This window comes from Crassostrea angulata, chromosome 4, assembly GCF_025612915.1.
Source record: "Crassostrea angulata isolate pt1a10 chromosome 4, ASM2561291v2, whole genome shotgun sequence".
In the NCBI taxonomy this organism is placed as follows: Eukaryota; Metazoa; Mollusca; class Bivalvia; order Ostreida; family Ostreidae; genus Magallana; species Magallana angulata.
Window position 1 is genome coordinate 4,734,785 of NC_069114.1, and position 25,137 is coordinate 4,759,921.

The 25,137-nt window shown below is 33.0% G+C and overlaps 1 protein-coding gene across 5 annotated transcripts; it reads left to right on the forward strand.

Moving 5' to 3' along the window:
- Nucleotides 1-6,120: 6,120 nt before the first annotated feature.
- LOC128181880 (chitin synthase-like) lies at nt 6,121-24,568 on the forward strand. Of its 5 annotated transcripts, XM_052850437.1 has the most exons (14): nt 6,121-6,191; nt 8,497-8,603; nt 13,848-13,917; nt 14,426-14,642; nt 14,943-15,080; nt 15,890-16,887; nt 17,223-17,420; nt 17,576-17,655; nt 20,101-20,206; nt 20,740-20,893; nt 21,260-21,391; nt 21,552-21,687; nt 21,870-22,070; nt 22,188-24,568. In XM_052850437.1, the coding sequence occupies exons 3-14, from the start codon at nt 13,850-13,852 to the stop codon at nt 23,927-23,929; spliced, it is 4,170 nt and encodes a 1,389-aa protein (XP_052706397.1). In that variant the 5' UTR covers nt 6,121-6,191; nt 8,497-8,603; nt 13,848-13,849; the 3' UTR covers nt 23,930-24,568. The 5 variants fall into 5 exon arrangements, with proteins under 5 accessions (XP_052706397.1, XP_052706395.1, XP_052706400.1 ...); XM_052850435.1 differs by lacking the exon at nt 6,121-6,191 and having other exon boundaries at nt 8,334-8,603; XM_052850440.1 differs by lacking the exons at nt 6,121-6,191; nt 8,497-8,603 and adding an exon at nt 9,441-9,529.
- Nucleotides 24,569-25,137: the final 569 nt, after the last annotated feature.

Consider the following 25,137-nt stretch of genomic DNA (forward strand, 5'->3'; position numbering starts at 1 on the left):
ACAAAAGCTTGTATATATAGTGAAGATTCTAAATTGTAAAAATCGTGACCCTCGGACCAAAACAGGGGCCCCAGGCGGGGTTCAAAGTTTAACATAGAACAACATATGGAACATGTTTAAAAAATGTTCTTCTCAAGAACCACTGCACCAGAAATGCCAATATTTACACAAAAACTTGTATATATAGTGAAGATTCTAAATTGTAAAAATCGTGACCCTCGGACCAAAACTTGGGCCCCAGGCGGGGTTCAAAGTTTAACATAGAAATACATAGGAAAATGTTTGAAAATCTTCTTCTCAAGAACCACTGCACCAGAAATGCCAATATTTACACAAAAGCTTGTATATATAGTGAAGATTTTAAATTGTAAAAATCATGCCCATCGGACCAAGACTGGGGCCCCAGGCGGGGTTCAAAGTTTAACATAGAAATACCTTAGGAAAATGTTTAAAAAATCTTCTTCTCAAGAACCACTGCACCAAAAAATGCCAATATTTACACAAAAGCTTGTATGTATAATGAAGATTCTAAATTGTAGAAATCGTGACCCTCGGACCAAGACTGGGGCCCCAGGCGGGGTTCAAAGATTAACATAGAACTACATATGAAAAATGTTTAAAAATTGTCTTCTCAAGAACCACTTCACCAAAAATGCCAATACTTACACAAAAGGTTGTATACATAGTGAAGATTGTAAAAATCGTGACCCCCGAACAAAAAAAGGGGCCCCAGTAGGGGTTTAGATTTTAACATATGTAGGAAAATGTTTTAAAATCTTCTTCTCAAGAACTATAGTGCAACTGTTTGGGATATTACTATGCATACATGTACATCCTAAAATAATGTAGATTCAAAAAATTGTAACTCCCGGACAATTGATGGGCACCAAGAGGGGTTCAAAATTTAAACATTTTAAAAAATTAAAACAGTTTAAAAATTTTCTTATCAAGAACTACAATGTTTTAGTTTGTAGAATTTCTATGCATGCATCCTCCGCTTATGTAGATTCCTAATTGGTAAAATCGTGACCCCCGGACCAATACTGGGGCCCCAAGATGGGGTCAAAATTTATTAAAGAAATATAAAGGTAACATGTTAAAACATCTTCTTCTCGAGAACTACAATGCTTCAATTTGTGAGATTACTATCATGCATCCAACCTTGGATAATGAAGGTTCGACAGTTTTAAAATAGTGACCCCTGGACTAATACTAGAGACCCAAGATGGGTTTAAAGTTAAATGTAGAAGTACCGGTATATATGGAAAATGTTTAAAAATCTTCTTTTCGAGAACTACAATGCATCAATTTGTCAGATAACTACGTCAGCACCCTCAAATAGTGTAGATTCGAAATTATAAAAGCCGTGATCTCAATCTAATACTGGGGCCCCAAGAGGTGTTCAAAGTTTAGCATAGAAATATAGAGGGAAAATGTTGAAAAATCTTTTTCTAGGGAACTATAATGCTTCAGCTTGTGAGATAACTAGGCAAGCATCCTTAAATAATGTAGATTCCAAATAATTAAAACTTTAGCACTGGACTAATACTGTGGCCCCAAGAGGGGTTCAAAGTTTAACATAGAAAGATATATTGAAAATGTTTTTAAAAAGTTTTTCTCGAGAACTATAATGCTACAGTTTGTGAGATTACTATGCAAGGATCCTCAAATTGTGTAAACTCTAATGTAGTGGAACCAAGAGTTATCTTTCTTGTGTTCTGTACAGTCTGAGAGTTATTCCTCTTGAAGTGGAACTCTGCTATGTTCAGTTCTTCAGGTTGTGTACGTGCGGTCCCACCGCAGTGCTGTTCAAGCCAACCATAAACCTCGGACCATAACTGGGTCCCCAGAAAGGGGTTCAATGTTTAAAATAGAAAAAGCATATGCTACGAAATGTAATGTTACACGGAACTGCTGTTCAGGTGAGCGATGTGGCCCATGGGCCTCTTGTTCTTATAGTCATAACATCATAAAAAAAGTAATTGTATAAGTTGAATCAAATTTAACCATTTTATTTTTGACTCAAGGTCGGGTCAGATCAATGTCACTGCCTTTTTTTCTCTACTTAAAGGATAATAAAAATAATTGTAGTTATCTATAATTATGTAGACATCTGTTTCAGATAAGACTTATCTATTCTTCAATAAAATGATATCAGAATGTCTATTGGTTTATACAACTAAATTGAAACATATATTTAAACCAAAACTGATATTGATTAGACGGTATTTCATTTAATGTTTCTAAATTATGAAGATATTTTGTTTATTTGTTATGCTTACAATTATAAACTATGTCTGATTTTAACACAAAGTAAAAACTGTACATAAAGTAATTAAATGACAGAGAATCAGAAATACTGACCATTTAATAAGAGAGAAAATCCAAGTTAATTTGTTTTTTCAAACCAATCTATTTATAGTTTTAGCGCTCAAGAGGTATTAAAATGTAATTTAATTAAATTAAGAAAAGATGAAGCCCTAGTATGTTTCCATTGGTTTACATTAGTGGAAACAATTTAACATTTGTTTTAGAAATGCTAAATAAACTCATGCATCTACAGCATATATGATTTGCAAAATTCGTGATGCGCCAAGCTTTGTGATAATAAGTAAACAAGAAAGACATAATAATAATTTTCATCCTGATTTAAGAAACATTTAATCAAATTTACTTTTGACAAGTCGAAAACCAGATAAGAGTCAATCTTTAAATTAATTTACCATGGTATGATGCTTATACAGAAAAAAATAAATAGGTAATTAATAAATAGGTAGTACACAGGAAAAAAATAGTAATGCAAATGCTACGCATGAGTTGCATCGGATAATGTTTTGTGACGTAATTTCTTTACGTTTTATTAGCTCACCTGAGCTGAAAGCTCAAGTGAGCTATTCTGATCACATTTTGTCCGTCGTCCGTCTGTCCGTCCGTCTGTCCGTCTGTCCGTCTGTAAACTTTTTACATTTTGAACTTCTTCTCTAAAACCGCTTATCCAATTTCAACCAAATTTGGCACAGAGCATCCTTATGGGAGGGCGAATATAAATTGCAGAAATAAAAGTCCGATCTGTATTCAAAGCGGAGAAAACCTTGAAACTGTAGAAAAAGGGGGGTGCATTTTTAAAAATCTTCTTCTCAAGAACTACCGAGTTAATCTTAAGGTAATTTAGCATAAATCATCCTTAGGGAAAGGAAAATATAAATTGCAAAAATTATAGGCGATTTCTGTTCCAAATTTGAGATAATTGCGAAAATACTTATAAAGAATGGCTCGTTATTCCATATATCGTAGACTGGCAATTCATTGCGATAGACTGGTCTTATGACAGGCATCGCCAGTCTACCGCATCTCGAAAACGAGGTTCTTTGTTTGAAACTGGCAGTTTGTTGTGCAACAGTGCACGTGCGAATATAATCTATGAAACATGGAAATAACATTGGTGCCGATTATTGTGAAGTAAATTGAGGTTATATATTTTAACGCGTTGTCATTTTCACTTGTGATGTTGGTTTTAGCTTGTTTTCATTTTTTCGTTTCATTTTGCTTTTTAACTTGGGAAACAATCGCCTTGTATTTGGAACATAGACTTCGGTAAATGTTTACCTGCGAAAATGATAAAATTTGATGCATTAACAACGTACTAAAGTGCATTTCCCTCTGTTTTTATTGTTTATTAATTAATTTTCTAATTGTTCCAACAAGGATCAAACAAGTGTGTTGGTGTTAGCTTGTTCGGATTTTCGGTTCGTTTTCAATTTTTACGCTTTTAAACCTGGAAACTATCGTCTACAGGTATTTCGTGACTTTTACGTATCAATTCAAACAGATACTTCGGTAAATCAAACAGTTAACTGTTTACCTGCGCAAATTAAGCAAAATCTGATGTAGGGGTACTGAAATACAATTCCTTCTATCGGTAATTCGGCATTTTCTTTTGCGTAATGGTAGATTAATGCAATAGATTTTGTTGAGATGCTCGACATTTTCTCGAGTTTATTCAGTTTAAATAGAGTTTGATATCGCTGACGGAAATATGTAGGTATATACATGTATATATATATGATTCATTTCGAAAAAATAAATTGTGTTCTTTATTTGTTATAGTGAATGTTTCTTGTGTTTAATTGTTTACAATTTCTATTTACTAACCATATTTGAGTGTTAAGCTTCGAATTATAAGCAAGATACAAAGATTTGCTCACAATTCTATGTTTGTACACAGATCTTAAAAACTAAAGATTAAAAAAGTAAAAAATTTGTCAATATTTATTAAGAAAATGTTCAAAGTCTGTTCTTCCAGAAACCAACTTTAACAACTTATTGTATTGTAAACTTAATCTTTTTAGCTCACCTGAGGGTGGGGCCACAATGGGGGGGGGGGGTGGTCGAAGTTTTACATAGGAATATATACAGTATATCTTTAAAAATCTTCTTCTCAGAAACTAATCAGCCAGGAAAGCTGACACTTGTGTGGATGCATCCTCAGGTAGTGTAGATTCATAGTTATGAAAATCATGACCCCCCTGGGGTAGGGTGGGGCCACAATGGGGGATCGAAGTTTTACATAGGAATATATACAGTATATCTTTAAAAATCTGCTTCTCAGAAGCAAATCAGCCAGGAAAGCTGACACTTGTGTGGATGCATCCTCAGGTAGTGTAAATTCAAAGTTGTGAAAATAATGACCCCCGGGGGTAGGGTGGGGCCACAATGGGGGATCGAAGTTTAACATATGAATATATAGAGTAAATATTTAAAAATCTTCTTCTCAGAAACTAATCAGCCGGCAAAGCTGAAACTTGTGTGGAAGCATCCTCAGGTAGTGTAGATTCAAAGTTGTGAAAATAATAACCCCTGGGGGTAGGTTGGGGCCACAATGGGGGATCGAAGTTTAACATGTGATTATATAGAGTAAATCTTTAAAAATCTTCTTCTCAGAAACTAATTAGCCAGGAAAGATGGCACTTGTGTGGAAGCATCCTCAAGTAGTGTAGATTCAAATTTGTGAAAATCATGACCCCTGGGGATAGGTTTGGGCCACAATGGGAGGTCGATGTTTTACATAGGAATAAACAGAGTAAATCTTTAAAAATCTTCTTCTCAAAAACTAATCAGCCAGGAAAGCTGAAACTTGTGTGAAAGCATCCTCAGGTTGTGTAGATTCAAGGTTGTGAAAATCATGATCCTCAGGGGTAGGGTGGGGCCACAATGGGGGGTCAAAGTTTAACAAAGGAATATATAGGGTAAATCTTTAAAAATCTTCTCAGAAACTAATCAGCCAGATGATTCTTTATAATTATTAAGACTTTGGCCCCAGGACAATTCTTTTGCCTCACGAGAAGGTTCAGAGTTTGATGTACGTTTATATCCGATATATAAACTATTGTTAAGGATCTTTTTGAGAACTGCAATACTCATCATATGATATGACTATAAAATCATCCTGTCAGAAAGGGGACTAATGATTATAAACATAAGAATATCCAGGGGAAAATGGATTTTATTTATACAGGATCTACATGTATTATTGTACATTGTCCAGATAGTTTGTATTATGATTCCATTAAGCTGATTTTATCATACCTATTGTTCCTCAGGTGAGCGATGTGGCCCATGGGCCTCTTGTTTTATTAAAAACATTTGTGTTTTCTGTTTATTTTCTATAAATCATATCAGATGCATACATGTACAATTTTGTCGTCTTCTATTTAAAAGGTATAGATGTGTTATATTTACTAATATATCTATTAATTTATACATTTTTATTCTTTTTTTAAGATGGGGGTGGGGGAGTAGTTGATATAAATGTATACTCCAGTTTGGTCCATTTAAATGCAAATCTTCCATCAATAAAATCACTGGAAAATATAGTTATTTGTTTTTCTTCTGTATATCTTATTACCTTACTTAACGTTTTTATATCGTATATGTTCTCATATGTGTACTTATGAAATTACAAATCAACTCTTTGGACATGCGACATGACACGCAGAACGCAGCAGAATAAAAAATAAGCATTTTACCTTTATGACTAAACGAAAAGGTATGTAGAATCAATCATTTTTATCTTTATATTGATTGTTGCCATTGCATGACTGCGATCGGCAAACCCGGAAGTATTGGTCAGAAAAAGAATATTTTTGAGATGAAAACCATAATAGGTTATACTCGTTTTTGAATAATTTGAAGTAAGTGCTCTTTTTCGAAATTAGATGTTTTTTTATATTAGTCACCATCGCTATTGTTTATTAATAACATGAACTCAGTTTCGGTTTCTAAGTAATAAGGATTTCCAAAACCGATAGCCTTTTTCTAGAATTTAGTAGACGATTCTCCTTTTTTTCTGATTGAGGCTTTGACCTGTAAAACCGATTTTCCTTGTTGTAATTAATATGATGTGGTAAGACACTTCAGTAACTTGAATATTGGAATGATGATTCAAGGCCCATTGTTCATTAGATCAGGCGCTTCGTTTTTAGGATAACAAGAATCCTAAGATCTGATTGAGTGAAGGGTATTCTTAAAATAGCGGTTCACTAACGCGACGGAATTCTTGCAAAAAAGGATATAAGAAAAGGTTTATTCCTATTCTCCATTTTTCGAGAAATTATGAATGTTTTAAAAAACCCTATTGCTTTAAAATATCCTCTAAGATTCATGGTCACCCTCAGGACTCAGGGGTTCAAGGCAGCTTACACCACAATTGAATCTAAAAAACAAAATCATAAACGTCTTAAATTATGTTTTAGTTTTACCTTCTAAGATTTCTTTTATATAACTATCTTTGGCATTTAATTACAAAAATGCCTTTAAAGTTACAATAAATCTAAAGTATTCTGAACAAAAAGGTTGTGGTTATTATCGACATAGTTAGATAAAGCCCAGCAGTTAAAGATATTTGAAGACCTGCGTGGGCTTCAAGGGCATACTTTTGGTGAAAAGATAACTTGAACATTGATCGATCTCTGACGCATATGCGTGATTTATTCCCAAATTAAATGGTCCTTGAAATATAACTTCATGCCAATATTTGCTTTATTTAACAATCGTTTCCTTTCCTTTGGTCAAAGTTAGTGTCATTCTGAACCATTGGGCTGTCGATTATCTATAATATGCCGACATGTACATGGACATCTGTCGTCTCTGTCTCTGCTACATGTAACAATTGATGTAATACCAGATCGATATCTTTAAACTAACTTCAGAAGTTATCCTACTTTCATTATTTTGTCAGAGGAAGGCCCTAAATATTTTTACAGACATTGTGTATCGTTCATGCCTTCAATGGCTTGACCTGAAGCAAAATAATCCCATTTTTGTGAAGCTTATAATTCTACACTATTCAAACACACCATTTCATTTGGTGAAAACAGCTTAGATGAGTAATTGAATATCTGAATAAATTTGTTCTACTATTAATGCGTCTTATGTAATCTACGTTTAGTGGGGGAGTGGATACTCTAATGCTGAGCAGAATATGTTGACATGCTAAGGTAACGGCAACTAGTGTTTTGCTCTTATGTATATTTTGATAACATCAAAAAATATATCACACCGAACTCTTTCAATCCTACTTGTATTCTATTTGTCATATACCAAGGATAACAGCATGGACTTTTGTTCTAATGAAGGTATTTTTAAAAGTTTTTTGAAAGAAGAAATTTTCTGACACAAGAATAAAAGTATTACTGCAAACTAACACCTATGTAGTTTATTTTGACCAAACACACATCCTATTATATTGATTTGATATGATTTCGTTTTATTGAATACATGTAACATGGAAAATCACCTTTCAGGTTTAAAGATAGATACTGGTGTCAAATTTACATATTAATATTTGAACGTGTACTAACGTAATCCATAGGTGAACAAAAAAAATATCATGGTTTTTCAACTCAGAATAAAAAACTATTGAATTAATTTCTTGAAAAAGGTACAAAGGACTTAAATTTGATTTTCTTGGATTATGAGCTGCTTCTGAACTAATATTAAATGAAATTATATGATGCATCACATCTTAACAAAGCGGATAATGCAATGAAAGTACAGCATTAGAGTTGCCCAGTTTCAAGTATCCTGGTTCTGTCTGATAATGCCAACTATCATCATATTAATTATTCTGGCGTACAGAATTTTGATTTATATTATATTATACTATATCTTTTTTGTTTGTTTTTTTTTGTCTCCAAAATATCAATCGAAAAATATCATATTGATTTCAAGTACTCAACTCTAAGAAAACTTTTTGCATTGATTATTCAGAATTCCAGATATGGATACCGTATCATTTTGATCAAAAGCATTTCAGATAACCTATCACCCCTGTCTTTTACAAGTGTCTGACGTAAAGTCAGCGGATATATTACCATGCGGAATTACCTGAAATAAACAGCTCTAGAAATCATTATATTCAACCCAGCCATGTTCTATTGGTGTAGTAATGTATTTGTACCTGGGGAGACAGGTTGAGATGGCTAATTCTTCTGATAGTTGTTACAGCTCTCCGGCTGGGTCACTCTCGTCCATCCCAGGTATAGCACCAAGAAAACACCTCGGTCACAGCAGTTCACAACAGTTTTTCAAAACCTTTGCTCCAGGTAAATGAACAAATTGTTTCCCAGTAAAACTCATCGTTGTTTGAAAGATGACAAGTATCAAAATCGAATAAAAGCTTTTATCAGTAATATAAAAGTATTGTATTGTAAAAGTTTGTTGGCCATCTTCACAATCATTGTATTTTAATTAACTTGCTCGTTGTTATTGCATGAACATATTGTACTGGGTCGCAATTAGGCAAATTTCGCTCGTCATATTTATAGACACATTAGACATATTATACATGTATTTAATTTTTGCCTATTTCTCTATTTTTGTACGCACCTAGCTCATAACAGAGTATTTGTTTTCATAAGTGTTTCGATCCCTTTAAAAATATCTTAAAATGATCTGTGCATGCGTTGCAAACAGCCAACTGTAATCTCCCTTCAACACAGTTGTCTATTTTGTTCTTAATGTTTGAAAACCAATAAGTAATTCATATCGTCCAAGGAATTTCTGTATTATTAGATTTTTGAAAGTCGATATGTTCATAGGAGTAAGGACCTTTTTTTTTTTTTTTTTTTACAAAGGTTATTATTTTGTTTTTTTTACCGGTGTTTTTATGTCCTTTGATAACATAACACAAAGCATTGATAATTTAACATGTTTATCTAATGTATTTTTATTTTAAAACTGCTGTATTGACTTTATAAATACTTTTCCGTGTGTGTGTACAAACATTTACGGTATAAATTTAAATGTAAAAGAAGAAAGCAATGGTTTACAAGCAGAAATAATAATGCATAGTTAAAAAACATAAACAGTACAGTTTTTGTCAATTTTCCCAATAATCAAATGAGTCAGCTGCTCTGAGAATCGCTACATTATCTTGGGATTATTTTGTCGGATCAAATTCGTCGACAGCAATATATCCAGAGAGCGTGATTCAACAAGATTAAAGTACTTTAAGATGACACTTTGACTTGTAAGTTTCAATTTCATAAATACTGTTTTAAATGAACTTCTAAAATGCCTTGTTTAAGTTGGGATTTGGTAATCATCTTGTGTAATTTTTTATGTTACTTTTTCCAATAAACTAATTAGGGTGCTATAAAAGTAAAAGTGTTTTTTTTTTCATATCATGTAAGTGTCTGTCAAATCTGAGTTTTAACTTATCCTTTCTTTCCGGAATAATTGATCACCTGTTGTTATTACAAATGATAAGATATCGATTTTAAATATTCTTAAAAGGCAATCTCCAATATATTACTTTTTTTTGTGATCTACTTTTTTTTAAACTCAGAAAACCTTTAAAACGCAAGGTAGGATGACTTGACTTTATTAGACAAATATTTCAAATTGATGGGCGTATGTCAAATATAACAAAAAATACACCACATTCACTTAACGTGATTTTCACAATCTTTTCTCATCATGATAGCGTTGCCAATGTGGTTCTCGTTCGAACTTCTTCAAAGAATTCTATGGAGTACTCTCCAATTGACAACTTGCTGTGTGTAGCTACTGAAACAGTCGTTACGAATCATAGCTAAAATATTTTGTCTTAGCAAAAGTACTAGATATTTTGGCATATTGGCATAATGATTAAAAGAAACCTAGACACGATTTGAAAATTTTATTTTTACGGTTTTTTGTGTATGATTGTTTACTTCTGTATTCTAAATGGTTAATAAAATTTTAATATAAGAAATCAAGTTACAAGCGAGATTTGGATGAACGTTGGCCTTGTTATATATGTGTAGAAAATGCTCAAATTTAATATCGTTTACAAATAGTGTAAAGTATTTATCATTTTTTTGATGAAATAACTTGTGACAAACAAGATAAGCTGATACAATGTGTTCATAAAAAGTTATCGACAACAAAAAGTAACACGAATTTGAAACCTATGTCTGATTAACAATTAACAAATGAACGTCTTTCTACAGAGCAGCTTTTTATTGCGATTACGTGTATAACTTTTCAATCATTTGAAAACATTTTCAAAACTTCAACAATTAGGATTGTTGCTTAAGTAAACACCAGTGAATATGAATTTTCCACTCTATTCGTACCCAGTATGATAAGTGATTCCCATTTAAGTAATAAATCGATATGAAATAGTAAGGGGCAGTTTACGCATTTTAAATAAACGCAAAATTGTTTGTTAGAAAGCGAACACTATTCCAAAGCATTTTATATCGTATAAAGATAATAATATTGCATTGCTTTCTTGTAATTTAATTTTTTGTTATTAATTGTTAATCAAAACAGTCATTTGACCTTTAAAATGACATCAAATTGTGCAAAATTTAAACGTTACGTCAGGCGGATTGATACTTTTTAGCGTTAGTCATATTATGATGAAGGCAACATTCTTAATTCTAGACAATCAGTAAGCGCATTAAAACCTGATTTAATTAATAAGTTTCCATTAATCCCTTTATTCATCCAGCTGTCTAATGCTCTCTCTCTCTCTCTCTCTCTCTCTCTCTCTCTCTCTTATAAGTTTAATTCAGTATGCAGGGCCAACATAATTTCATAATCTAACTTTTTGTACCAATCTTATTCAAATAAACGTACCCATCTTTTTTTTGACCATGGTTATCTACACGCCATGCCGAGAAAATCCATTTGAAAATTTTCAATGATTACTTCAGAGCTGCACTTGACATTATCATAACTGTGTCACTTGATAAAGCACTGAGCTATTTGTGGATACATCTGTTGTAGGTCGACGATAATCCTATCATGTTAAGAATATCAAATTGACAACTAAAGAAAATCGACTGTTTTATTTGAAAAGAAAAGATAAAGTTTTCAAACTTACTTATAAAACGAATAGAGAAGAATGTGTATTTTAATGTGAACAAACAAAATTTAAGATTAAGAGTAAATATGCTCGTATTTGTTCATTTTTGCAGCTCTTTAATTTGATTTCATTTCTCATAATATCGTATGTTTAATTTAAGCTCAGTACAAAGTTTGGTAAGTTTGATTTTTATCGCGTTAATTCACATATAACCAAACATTAATCAATTAATGTACGTTACTGCATCGTTTAGAAATGTGTCTTTTTGATACAGGTCATATTCCACACACCTACTTTAACAGAATTATTGATCTTTATTCCTGAACGCAAATATGCTCTACAACTGAAGGATATAAAATGAAATTTGGCCCTACATATAATAAAGCATTTCCCTTCTGCATGTACAAACCAACAATTGAGAGCTAAATAACAACGTTGTTAGGAACAAAAAATTTCATATATATCCAACAAAGTAGGTGCGTATGTGTATTACATTTTGTACTGGAGAAAACATCATTGTTTTATTTCCGGGTATGTTATCCATTTCAAACATTTCTTCTAATATGCGTTAACAAATGTGTAAAAGTAAATTAGTTCACGTATCGCTATTGTTCAGAATGTGGCCATAGATGAAAAATATTCAGTAGACAATCCAATACCGTACGGCAATACATTTCTTTGCTGTTTATTTGCAAGGGTAAGTCTAGCTATCTTCTCCTCCGTATTTGGCAAGCACTTTAGATTATAAATTAATTGTGGCCATGCTCCTTAAACGTCTTTTTGGCTAGTAGCAATTTCATTCAGTGTCCCATCAAAATCTTTAGTAAAGAATTTAATCAAATTGATGAAACGAAGAATGTTGTTCCGCTTTTTATATCGCCCAATACATAATCAATTTTTTACCCATGATCAGAGGAACTTAATATATACTTCCTTTTTACTGGTCAACAGAATAATATAGCAAAGTTAAAGGTTATCTGATGAAAAGAAGAATTTATTTAGCCTTTATCTTTAACTTCAGAGTGACACAATCTCTGGAATGTTTCAGCTTAGCTGTTCTGAATAAAACATATTTAAAATTCTTGCATGCAAGGACACCTAGTAATTATAAATATCAGTATAAACCAATGCATTCACCAATAATTAAATCACTGTAATTGCCATGCGTGCACTAAACAGAATTATGTCGCAACTTACTCAGATTTGTTGAAAGACATAATAAAGAATAAGGCTCCCGATAGTTGTAATAGGTTAAATCTTTAAAAGTTCTTAGGATGTTCATGCTTGCTATGGTGTGATAATGTGAAGTTTAAATTCAAACATTTTACTTGGACCTTTGGAACATACGACGAGCCATTTAAATATGTATGTTATTTATCTTCTTAACCGTTATATTTCGTTGTTTTTTTTTTGAAAGTTTATTTTAATCTAAAACTTGACTTGTTTTAATGCATCAGTTGATACAATTTTTCATTTTTCATACAATAACAACGTGGAAAATTTATTCATTGGTTAAGTTTTACTGATTCATATAATACAATATAGATATACGTTTAAAAGCCATCGCTGAAATATTCATTTAGTTTGATTATAATAAGCGTGAATATAATGAAACGATTCATGTTTATTTTCATTACATTCTGTTTACCTCTTAAAAATTAAAAAAAAAATCTTTTTTAAACAAATCATGAACTACTCCAGCACATGACTCATTGTTTGTTCTGAAATTTCCATACTGTCTTCGGTTTCAATATTTATGATTTACCTTTGTCTGAAGTGTTTTGAATATCTTTTATCTAGACTGTTTAAACTTATAACAATACCAATCTGTCTTTATTTCTGGACATCCCATTCCCTGCATGTTTAAAATGTTTATGAATTTCCGTCAAAACATGTCTCCTGGAATACTTTTTGTTTTATCTAATTATCGTCAGTGTAAAATAGATTTTTGTGGAATGTTTATTTATGAATGTTCCATTATGATACAGTAATTAGTGAAACGATCTTCAACTTGCCAGTGATTTACCCAATTAATGTATTTACCTGGGCATGACATGCAAATATCTATTGAAAGGTATTGTCTGACTACGACATGAGGTCACTGTTGTTATTGGTAGATGTGATTGATAGCACATTTTAACAAATATTCATCGGCAGTGCCTCTCGGCTGGCAGACGAAGTTAGCAACCTTGATGTATTGATTGAGAGGTTTTTTTTCCCAAAGTGTTTTTTAAGTAACTTTATGCAATGAATGTATACATTACATTTTAATTATATTATAAAAGAATAACTTAAAGGGAAAAAAAAGGAAAGTCCCAGGGGTCTAAATTCTTGGGGGAATGGTGAAAAGAAGGGGTGTGATCGGTCCTGTCCTTATGCACCTGTCGACATATTAAATAAAAAGAAGGAAAAGATAGTGTCAAAAATTTAAAGCCCTTACTTTTTGTTGTATACAAAAAAGTTCCAATTTTTTTCATTTTTGTTTCCACAGAAATGGCTTCCCCTGAAATAAAAATGTCGGACATCAACATTGAGGCTCAGAATGGCAACCCTTTGGACGAGTAAGATGACAATGTTTAATTAATTAATAATTAATTTTCATATCATATAGCAGTAAATATTTATATTCCAAAATGTTTTAAGTTTCTTCAAAGATGCTGCATGTACAACACCAAAAACACACAGTTACTCAAAGGTTAAAATTACGAGTTCTATAATGACGTCATAAACGATAAACGCAGTAAAATGCAACGGCACAAGCGTGCATGAAAATTCACGCTTGTGGCTGGTAAAATGGCTCTTTGATGTATTTGAACTTACTATTAGTATAAAAAAGATATCTGACTTATAAATCACTTTTGCAGACAAGGCAGGAAGTTAAAAAAATAAATCATTATAGAGAAAATGCAACATGAATTGCTGTTAAAAATTTAAGGCGTTCAACAAATAACTCATGATAATATATTTGAAGATTGAATTCGGTTGGTAGTCTTAATACCAGGTCTGAACCAACATGTTTGAAAATCAACATAAATATATATCGATGAATGAAATGAATTCAATCGACAGATCAGACCACAACACTGCGCTGTGGAACATTTTTCGGAAGGACAGGCTACCGGAAGAGTCCAAGTGGTGTGTGGGGTTCACAGACTCCTTCTTCAGGGTGTTTAAGATCCTGTTCTATATCTTCCTGTTTCTGGTGCTCATAGGAGGCGTTATTGTGACAAGGGGTAGTCTCCAGATTCTAGCATCTTTACTCGGTGACCATGAGAGATATCCAACTGTAAGCATTATATTTGATTTATTTTTAAAAAGAATAAAATTATATCTACAAAACATTTGCACGTGTCTGCTTTTTAACTTTCATTTCTACCTGATAGCTCCTAAAGTAGATTTTAAAAATGTTTACAAGGACTGCCACTTTTAGTTTCCTATAAATATCATACGTAACATCTAGTCACTTGGTCTATTTCTGTATATCAAAGCAACTGAACATAGAGCTTATCTTATAAAGGCAGGCTTGGTTCTTTACAACTTTACATATTTTTAATACAAAAAATCAAGAAAATATTTTTATTTGTAGAGGGCTGTGACACAAGACTTCATCTCGTATCTGTTCTTCTTCATTATTGCAGTACCAGATACCTTCAAACTATTTCAGAGCATTTCCCAGTTCGTGTTTGGAAACAGAGATAGTCCAAAATGTGCGCGGTTTTTAACGGTAACCAATGAATTTTCATCATTCATGACTTAATATAACTAATTACCAAGACCCCGAGGTCACACAGAAAATATATATAAGTGAGGTAAAAGCGGATGGTATGGTGAACATTAAGCTTGCGCATGAGCTAGGCTGGTTCCCACGCAGAATTTTTGGTAGGCTAGAGAACCAGGGTAACACATGTTTATCTGAATAATGATCGAGATTCTATGCCATGAACACATGTTAAAGTTCAAAGACGCTGAAATTATAAAGCGGTCGGTAAACAAACTAGAAACAAAGTATTACTTTTAAAGACATGATCAACGTATGATATCAACTGTCAGAACCATGCGTTATGCCGAAACTACAACATTCAAATATATAGAATAAATCGCAATGTTGTGTTGTTTTCCAAAACAGCATATCTTTTAGGAGAGTCTAATTTACTTCCGAATTTAAAAATCACGCTTCTAAAGCAAAACATAATTGAATAAATGTTTGACTGTATATATGCTTGACTAATTTAAGTGTATGAAAGTTTAAGTAAAATGCATCATACATGTAAAACGAAATTAAAAATTTGCACAAAGTTAGCTATCGCTGCATGGTTTTCATAGTTCCGTATCTAACCCATGCATAAGGTTCATGTATTGAAGTCCGCTTCTAATTGGCAGCGACTTGTATATATATTTTCTGATTAAACTGCAAGTAGGTTGGTTGAATAGTTTTGGGAAATAAATGCATACACAGTTTAAGTAAAAGCTTTGACTAATTAACGATATATTCATTTACATCGTGATTTAAATTGAAATATGATGTCATTGTAGGTAATGATAAGGGAAGCGGTTCATCTTTTTGGCCTTGGATGTTTGCTTTTCAAGGTCATGCCTTACCTTGACCCAGTTCAAACCTGCCTAGTGACCCTCGCAGTTCCTGTTTTGCCATCCATTGTAAACCTAATTTCCTACTGCCATCGCAAAGCATGTCAACTTCGAAAAGGAATAAAGAAATTGTTTAATTTATTAAGTAGCATATGCCTTATTGCCGCTTTTGTTGTATTGATATTCTCAATTATTTTGAGAAGAAAAGAAATAAACACGGAAAAGGAACCACAGAAGGTGGAACTTCTTGCTTGGGTAGTAGTTTCTGTCATTAGCCTGTCTACAAGATGGATTGAAACATATTCGTTTTTATGTAGGAGATGTATAGAAGATAAAAAAGACAAACGTGTCAGTGACAAAGGATATGTGACATCGCACATGTGTTCTAGTTTCCTTAGAATAATTTTATTGATTGTTCTCTTTCCAACTTTGTATTGTCCTGAAATTCGAGGAATTAATGAAACATACAATGCGTTCATAAGTATGTCTTCCACCAATGCATCAGGGCTTATATCCCTAAACTGCACTGAAATATCAAAACCAATTTCTAATGATACCCATATGAATTTGAGCAGTACTGACCTTCAAAACATCACCGTTATTCGCAAGGACGAAGGAATATCCTATCGGCTGGTCATTAATTCATATGTGGTTCATATTATCGCAGCATTCCTGACCACTCATTTTAGTGTGTTAGCCTGTAGACTTCGAATGCAAGTGTTCGGCTTTGCATTACCATTGAGCCTTGCTACGCCACTGTATCTGATCCTATTAATTGTGTTAGAGGAAACAGACGTTGATTTTGCTAGTAATTGCCTTCACCTCAACGCCGAATACAAATGGTTGTTGATCACGGGATTTATGATTGGATGGGTAGGTCAGATTTGGGTTTGCAGACATGTGTGGTTTAAAAATCGTCAGGATCGCCTGGAATTTGCGCAAAAGTAAGTTTATCATTATATCGGCAACATTCAACTATGTATGCATTCGTATTGCTGTTATTTTTTATCTAAAGAATGATATATGGTAAAACTAAATCAGCTTTTGATCCGCTTAAAGTGTTCAGAAATATATCTTTTAGCGATAAGCAAGTTGTCATTAACACAAAATATAATTTTTATATTTCACTTCGAGTTTAGACAGCCTATGCATGGACATTTTTATACAACTGTTAACCGCCTTGTCATTTACTGATCTGCAATTTGCAATGCGCCACTGTGTTGTTGTACATGTATAATGCTTGTTTTTGTTGACATGAGTGCCGCTATTTGTTTTTTAGGTTGTTTGTCTTGCCCCACTACTGCAGTGCTTTCGTTGAACTTGCATTGTTACACAGTCGACGAAAACGAAACCGATCTGAAATGGATTACACTAAAGAGCTCGAGGTGTCGAAAACAGATACTAAAGTTTATATCTGTGCAACGATGTGGCATGAAAATAGAATAGAAATGAAACAGATTCTGATATCAATTTTTAGGTAATCTAAGGTTAACGTGTTCAATTTCAAATAATTGTTTATGCTATCATAAAAAATCTCTCCGTTTATAAAACCGTTACATGTAACATGTTGTACTTGTTAATATAAATGTAACTTTTTGTATACTTAACGATACTTCTATTTTGGTATTTTAGACTTGATCACCACCAATTTCAGTATGAGTTTAGTAAGAAAGACCTTAAAGCCAAGGAAAAGGATTATTACACATTCGAAGGTATCGATTTTTTTGTGGGTGATTTTATTCCTAGATTATGTTAGAAAACTACATTCCCCCCAGTATTGATGTAAACTTCAGCATTACATATAGGTTGGACGGGGTTTTTATAAAGATGAAGCAACAGTATTATTTTTTAATACATTTAAAACACAGTTTTCTCATAGAATTGGTTTTATTCCCCCGTTCTGCAGGAAAATGAAGTATACTGTTATACCATTGTGTGTCTGTCTGTCGTTAACAAAAACTTTTGTCGCATTTTGATCAGCCTTAACTCACTGATATCTTGTTTGTTTTTTGTTTTTTTATTTTACTTTAGGCATTACGATATGGATTAAGTAAATGTATAATATGTAAACATGGGGGGAATATTCACTCATGTTTGATATCATTTTCAAGAAACAAATAACTGATTCAAATGTTTTGCAAGCAGCGATACCATCAATAAAAAACTTAAATCCACCTTTTCATTGCGTTTTTTTTTTTCATTCTGTGACGCTCTAAGCGTGTTTAGAATTGAACTTTTATTAGGTCGCCTGAGTAAACTCAAGTGACCTATTGCTATCCGTTTTCGTCCGTCGTCGTGCGTCGTGCATCATGCGACGTGCGGCGTGTGTCGTGCTTTAACAATTTACATTTTATTCTTAAAAAACTACAAAGCTGATTGTTACCATTTTTGCTGTGAGGCATCTCCATGGTAAGAGAAATCTAAATTGTGAAACTCATTGCTCTACCACCCCCGGGGCGCCACATGTGGGGCCAAATATGCAAAAAAGCCAGATTTTCAAAAATCTTCTTCTCTGCTCCCACACATTGGAGGAAAAAACTGTTTGGATAGTTATAATGTCCATGAAGCCCTCTAATCATATTGTGAAATTCATGGCCCCTTGGGTCAGGGGTTCAGGCTCTAGGGTGGGGTCAATATGGCCATATAGTATGAATCTATTAAATCTTAGAAAATCTTCTTCTCTACTCCTATAGATATTTCTTAAAATTTAAATGCATGATTATGATGTCCATGAAGCCCTCTACCCACATTGTGAAATTCATGAGCTCTGGGTCAGGGGTTCTGGCTCTAGGGTGGGGCCAATATGGCCATATAGTGAAATGTATTAAATCTTAGAAAATCTTCTTCTCTACTCCTATAGATATTTGTTAAAATTTAAATGCATGATTATGATGACCATGAAGCCCTCTACCCACATTGTGAAATTCATGAGCTCCGGGTCAGGGGTTCTGGCTCTAGGGTGGGGCCAATATGGCCATATAGTGAAATGTATTAAATCTTAGAAAATCTTCTTCTCTAATCCTATTGATATTTTTTAAAATTTAAATGCATGATTATGATGTTCATGAAGCCCTCACCCACATTGTGAAATTCATGACCTCTGGGTCAGGGGTTCTGGCTCTAGGGTGAGACCAATATGGCCATATAGTATGAATCTATTAAATCTTAGAAAATCTTCTTCTCTACTCCCATATATATTTGTTATAAACTAAATGCATGATTATGATGTTCATGAAGCCCTCTACCTAAATTGTGAAATTCATGACCCCTGGTTCAGGGGTTCTGGCTCTAGGGTGGAGCCAACATGGCCATATAGTAAGAATCTATTAAATCTTAGAAAATCTTCTTCTCTACTCCCATATATATTTGTTAAAAACTAAATGCATGATTATGATGTCCATGAGTCCCTCTACTAAAATTGTGAAATTCATGACCCCTTTGTTAGGTGTTCAAGCTCAAGGTTGGGGCCAATATGGCCATATAGTAAATATGTTTTAAATCATTAAAAATCTAATTCTCTACTCCCACACATGTGGGCAAAAAAAAAATGAATACATGGTTATGATGTCCACTAACTCCTCTACCTGAATTGTGAAATTTATGGCCCCTGTGTCAGGGGTTCAGGACTTGAGAGGGGGTATGGCAATATAGTGTTAATGCATGTAATGTTTAGAAATTTTCTTCTCTATTCTCACACATCTGTTTAAAAAAACTAATAATTATTTTTACCAGGAGGTCTTCTACTGAAATTTTAATTTTCATGTTCCCTCAAGGATGGGTTATGACTCTAGGGCAGGGGCAAAATGGATGTATAAATGTTAATGCGTATAATGTTAAGAAATTATCTTCCTACACATCTGAAAGGAAAACTGAATTCATGAGTTTGTAGACCAGATCTTTAATTTTTTTGCCAAAATTATAGTTTTCACAGTTCTTTTTGAAAGATTTCAGGCAGGGGGGTGGTCTTCATTACAAATTTAGAATTTTTCTACTCCAGTATAAAACCTAATTAATTAGATGCAAAGATGAGATTTCTCGACAAGTTAGTGTATGGGTTATATGCTACTCAGGTGACCGTAACGGCCAATTGGTCTCTTGTTTATTTACATGTATAACGTTAAATATTATATATCTGAATAACAAAATTTCTTGTTTAGCCCACATACCATTTGATGATGCGATGGAAACGAATAAAGCAACAAACACAAGAGGTCCAAATGATTTTGTGAGACAGTTTATGGAAATTGTAAACGAAGCAGGATGGTAAGTAAATGTAGTTAGACAATATTATCCACTTATTTATATATTTTTATTATCATTAATGCAGCTGATGTAAGATCTCATAAAAGATTGCCTCATTTATGATTAAACAATATTAAGATATTAAGATGTATATATATATATATATATATATATATATATATATATATATATATATATATATATATATATATATATATATCGTATTAAACGCTGACTTTCAGTGATGGAAACCAGACTTTAATCTGCTCAGAAACACTTGTCATCAGTACAACCATTTGTGATTATACCATTTGTAATAATTGGGTTATTCAATGTAAGAGAGAAAAGAAATTATTATAGAAAATGACTGAGCTAAATTAGCATTTTGTGGTTGTTCAGGTGCTCTGATGATATAATCAAACATGAAAAGTTGCAATCTTTGCTTACAGCTTTTGTAAAGTAAGATGATTATGTAGCAGTTGATCTGAGACAATTGTATGATTGTACACAAATGACACAATGTCAATGTTAAGCGGTAAGTTTCTTTGTTTTAGTGCCTTCTACAAAACAAAAATCATGCTGGACCCGCCAAAGAAATACGTTACTCCATATGGAGGACGTTTGGAATGGGAACTTCCGGGAGAAAATAAACTCGTGGTTCATCTCAAAGATAAGGATAAAATCCGCCACAAGAAAAGATGGTCACAGGTAAATTATGATCCGTCAAAAGAAAATCTAAAAAACCAAAATTCACATGCCACTATGGTCAAATACAAGTATAGATGTAGGAATACTATTATACCGGTAATATATGTATACCATAAGCAATTGCATTTAATTAAACGTTTTTAAAGAAAACAAACTCCATTATTAAGCAATGTGAACTTCAAGGTCACATGCACACTTCACACATGTATACCGGGTATTCGCACATTTTTTTTTATTTTAACAAAACTTAGATGTACAGTTTGTTCATGCATTAAAATGCACGAGACTCGAGAGATATACAACTTAGCTATATTTACCTAAATGCCTTTAAAAATCAATCTGTGAAAAGTTCTTTTTCCTGTTTAGATTATGTACATGTACTATTTCATTGGATACGAACTTCTAATGAAGGAGTGCAATCCAACAACAATAGCTAATCCTAATTTTGATGACATGCCTTCAATTTTTGAAATTCTAAGTGACGAGATTAAACAAAAGGTATGATAACAGGCTGATATGTTTTCACAAAAAAATTATAAATATGTCGTTTCCTGAGTAACTTTGATAAGTTTGTTTAGGAATTTCGAATATTTAGAATGGCCAATTCAACATAAAAAATGACACAATCGGAAAAAATTAAATCTTTCTCTGTATGTAGGCTGAAAACACCTACATTCTTGCTCTTGACGGCGATGTTGACTTTCAACCGGAAGCACTACAACTGCTGATTGACAGGATGAAGATAAATCCAAAAGTTGGAGCCACTTGTGGTCGCATCAAACCAAAAGGATCTGGTATCTCATTTTTCAAATTGCGACGTTGAGTTGCGAGAGCAAACATGTTCAAAGTCTAAATTATACTTTAATATTTAATTTTTTTGATATTTTTTTTTAATTTCTTTTGCATTTTTGTTTTTTGCTTTTATCTGTTTAAACTCCTAAACGAAATTATAATAAAGTATGGTTTTTGTTTTTAGGACCAGTAGTCTGGTACCAGCGTTTTGAGTACGCCATAGGTCACTGGCTCCAGAAGTCCGCCGAGCATATGTTTGGTTGTGTTCTCTGTAGCCCTGGCTGCTTCAGTCTGTTTCGTGTGAAAGCCCTCATGGACGACAATGTTATGAGAACCTATGCTACCCTACCCACCGAAGCAAGACACTTTCTTCAATATGACCAAGGTTTATATTTCATACTAATCATAACTTGATTATGCACTGTTGGATTTAGACATGTAACAACAATGTGAACTCTAACTACTATTTTATTAAAGAAAAAAAAACAATTTCTTAATGCAGGTGAAGATCGATGGCTCTGCACCCTCATGCTACAACAAGGTTACAAGATCGAGTACTGTGCAGCTGCAGAAGCAATTACATTTGCTCCAGAAGACTTTAAAGAGTTCTTTAACCAACGAAGGCGATGGATGCCATCTACGATGGCTAACATATTGGATCTTCTCCAGAGCTATGCCCGCACGACAAAAGTGAACTCAAATATATCATACTTTTACGTCTTTTACCAGATTATTTTATTTTTATCATCAGTCTTAGGTCCTTCCACTGTGTTACTGGCCTTAGAATCCGCCATTGCATCAGTATTTGGGGTAGAGCCTTGGGTAGCTTATCTATTAACATATGGACCAACAATACTGTTCATTTTCATTTGTCTAAAAGCAAAAACAAACACACAGCTTAATATTGCAATTGTTCTCAGTGCCGTGTATGCTCTTTTAATGATGGCAGTGTTTGTTGGAACTCTTGTGTCCATCGCTAGCGAGGGATGGTACACTCCTACAGGGATGTTTTTCTACATTTTAGTTGGAACCTTTATAATTGCTGGACTTCTTCATCCTCATGAGTTTGGGGATTTGTTATGGGGCGTCTTGTATTTTATATGCATACCAGCAGGTTATTTATTTTTAATAATTTACGCTATTTGTAATTTAAACAACGTTTCATGGGGAACAAGGGAAAATAAAACAGCTGTGTTAGAACATTCTGGACAAGATCGAAAGAAAAACAAAAAGAAAGAGACAGAAGACGAGATAGATTTTGTAACCACGGAGATGATCAGTGGTATGATCAAACAGGTTAAAAACTCTAATTTAGCTGAGACATCCTGCTCAGAGGCTTTCTTTTCAATTTTTCGATGGATTAACAATTTAGTAATTCTTAAATCGTTAGAATCTGTTCAAAATATATTTGATAAGACTAAAGATGAGGTGGATGCTGTTGGAGATGGACAAACAGTTGGCAAAAATTCGCTTTTTAAAAGTAGGCGTATGAAAGCTCCGAGGCCAAGAAGAAAGAGTTTAGACGATAGCTCGTGGGCAACGGAGAATGTTGGGCAGTCAAGTCCTTCTAAACTGGAACCCTTAGAGGAAAGGTTCTGGAAAGATTTAATTCATTTTTATTTATACCCATTAGAAGCTGATAAGAAAAAAGAAGAAAAAGACAAAGAAATGTTGGCGGAACTACGGAATAAAGTAGCATTTGGTTTCTTCTTTGTCAATGCGCTATGGTTAGCCATTATGACAGCAATGAACGAGGCAAAATACATCATCAATATTACAATCACTCAACCTACAGGTTCCCCAATTGTAATTGAGCCTCTTGGGTTCGTTTTTCTGGTGATATTTACTGTATTACTAGTTCTACAGTTTATTGGGATGGTGATGCATAGACATGAAACACTGCTTCATATTTTATCGATAACAAAACTGAAAAGACGAAAAACAGGGGACATTAGAGAAAAAATTGGCCTACTTGCAAAAGATGACGTGAGTTATGACAGTACAAGTGTAAATGTGAAAGACGAGGAAGAAGCCATATACTGCAACGAAGAAACGATAAAACGAGCAGCAGAGGACCTCGCAGCGAGTAGACACGCTGTACCATACAGGTACGAGAAACGGCAGAAAGAAGCATTCAACTTACGTAAAACAGTTCGAAAAAAATTGAATTACCAACACAACCAGGATACTCTGAATAGACAGAGAGTTGGGTTGCAAAATAGAGGGTTTCAAAGTCGGGAATAAAAGCATGCATTATCGTATCTCTTTCTTGCATGATACACTTGCTCTATAAATGATACTTTGTTTGTATTTCAACATTGTTATCTCGAGGAAAAACACACCGTTGTGACTTCATTGAACTGTATTATTGTTTGATAACAATGTAGGGTCGCTGAAGCAGAACTTCAAATCTAAAAAAAACATTTTAGAGATCTGTGAATTGTTGCGATCATTCAGATTAATCACTTGTATTATTTATTAGATTTAGTTTAGTATGAATAATAACATTCATTTATAGTATGGTATTTTTTTTAAAATGTAGGTATGCATTATTACCCATATTATTTAATTATTTAATTTGTAATCATACAATCCTCAAATATGAGCTGCGTTTTACTCAAGAATGTTAAGCCAATAATTTTAATTTTGATTTGTAATCATATTTAACAGCTATCGTATTCATGTTTATTAGTTTAATCGTTAATAAGCATTCATTAATTTGGTCGTAGGTTATATATTCTTTTGAAAAACGCCGCACCGAACCTATAAATACACCAAGACATTATGCATTTTAAGCTCATGTTTAATTCTTTACAGTCATACTCAAAGCGTCCAAATGTATGATACCTTAGTTTAGCTTTTTAATATTGTTAAAAGAGTATACGTTTCTTCCTGTTTAGTGTATTTTTCTCTTTTCAATAACAAATTTATAGCAACATTTTTTTTACAAATACTGTTTCTTTAATCTGTAACCTACATGTAGCTGCTTTTTATATTTGTATGTTTTTATCCGTATCAACAATGTACTGAAATTGAATTAAAATACGTGACCATAACAGTGTTTGGCATTCAAATGTCAAGAAAAAAAGACAAGGAAATAAAGTACGATTTATTGAAATTTAAAAATTATATTTTATATCAACGACATAAAATGCATTCATTGATATAGAGAAACTAAAAGTCTTATAACATTAATAAGCTTTTTAAAAATTGTTTACTCTTTTAAAAATTAACAGGTGGTATGAGGTTTTTTATAAATCTTTTTAAAGTCATGTTGATTTAAATTGGAGAAATATTTATTTTTCTAGACCTAAATATTGTTATACATTGTGCATACAAGACATGATGACAACTAAGTTAAAATTGGTGCCGTAGGGATTTGCAATGTGCAAGTACAACATAAAGCATGTAATTTTGATGTATAAGATCATATCTACAGCAGCAAATATCAG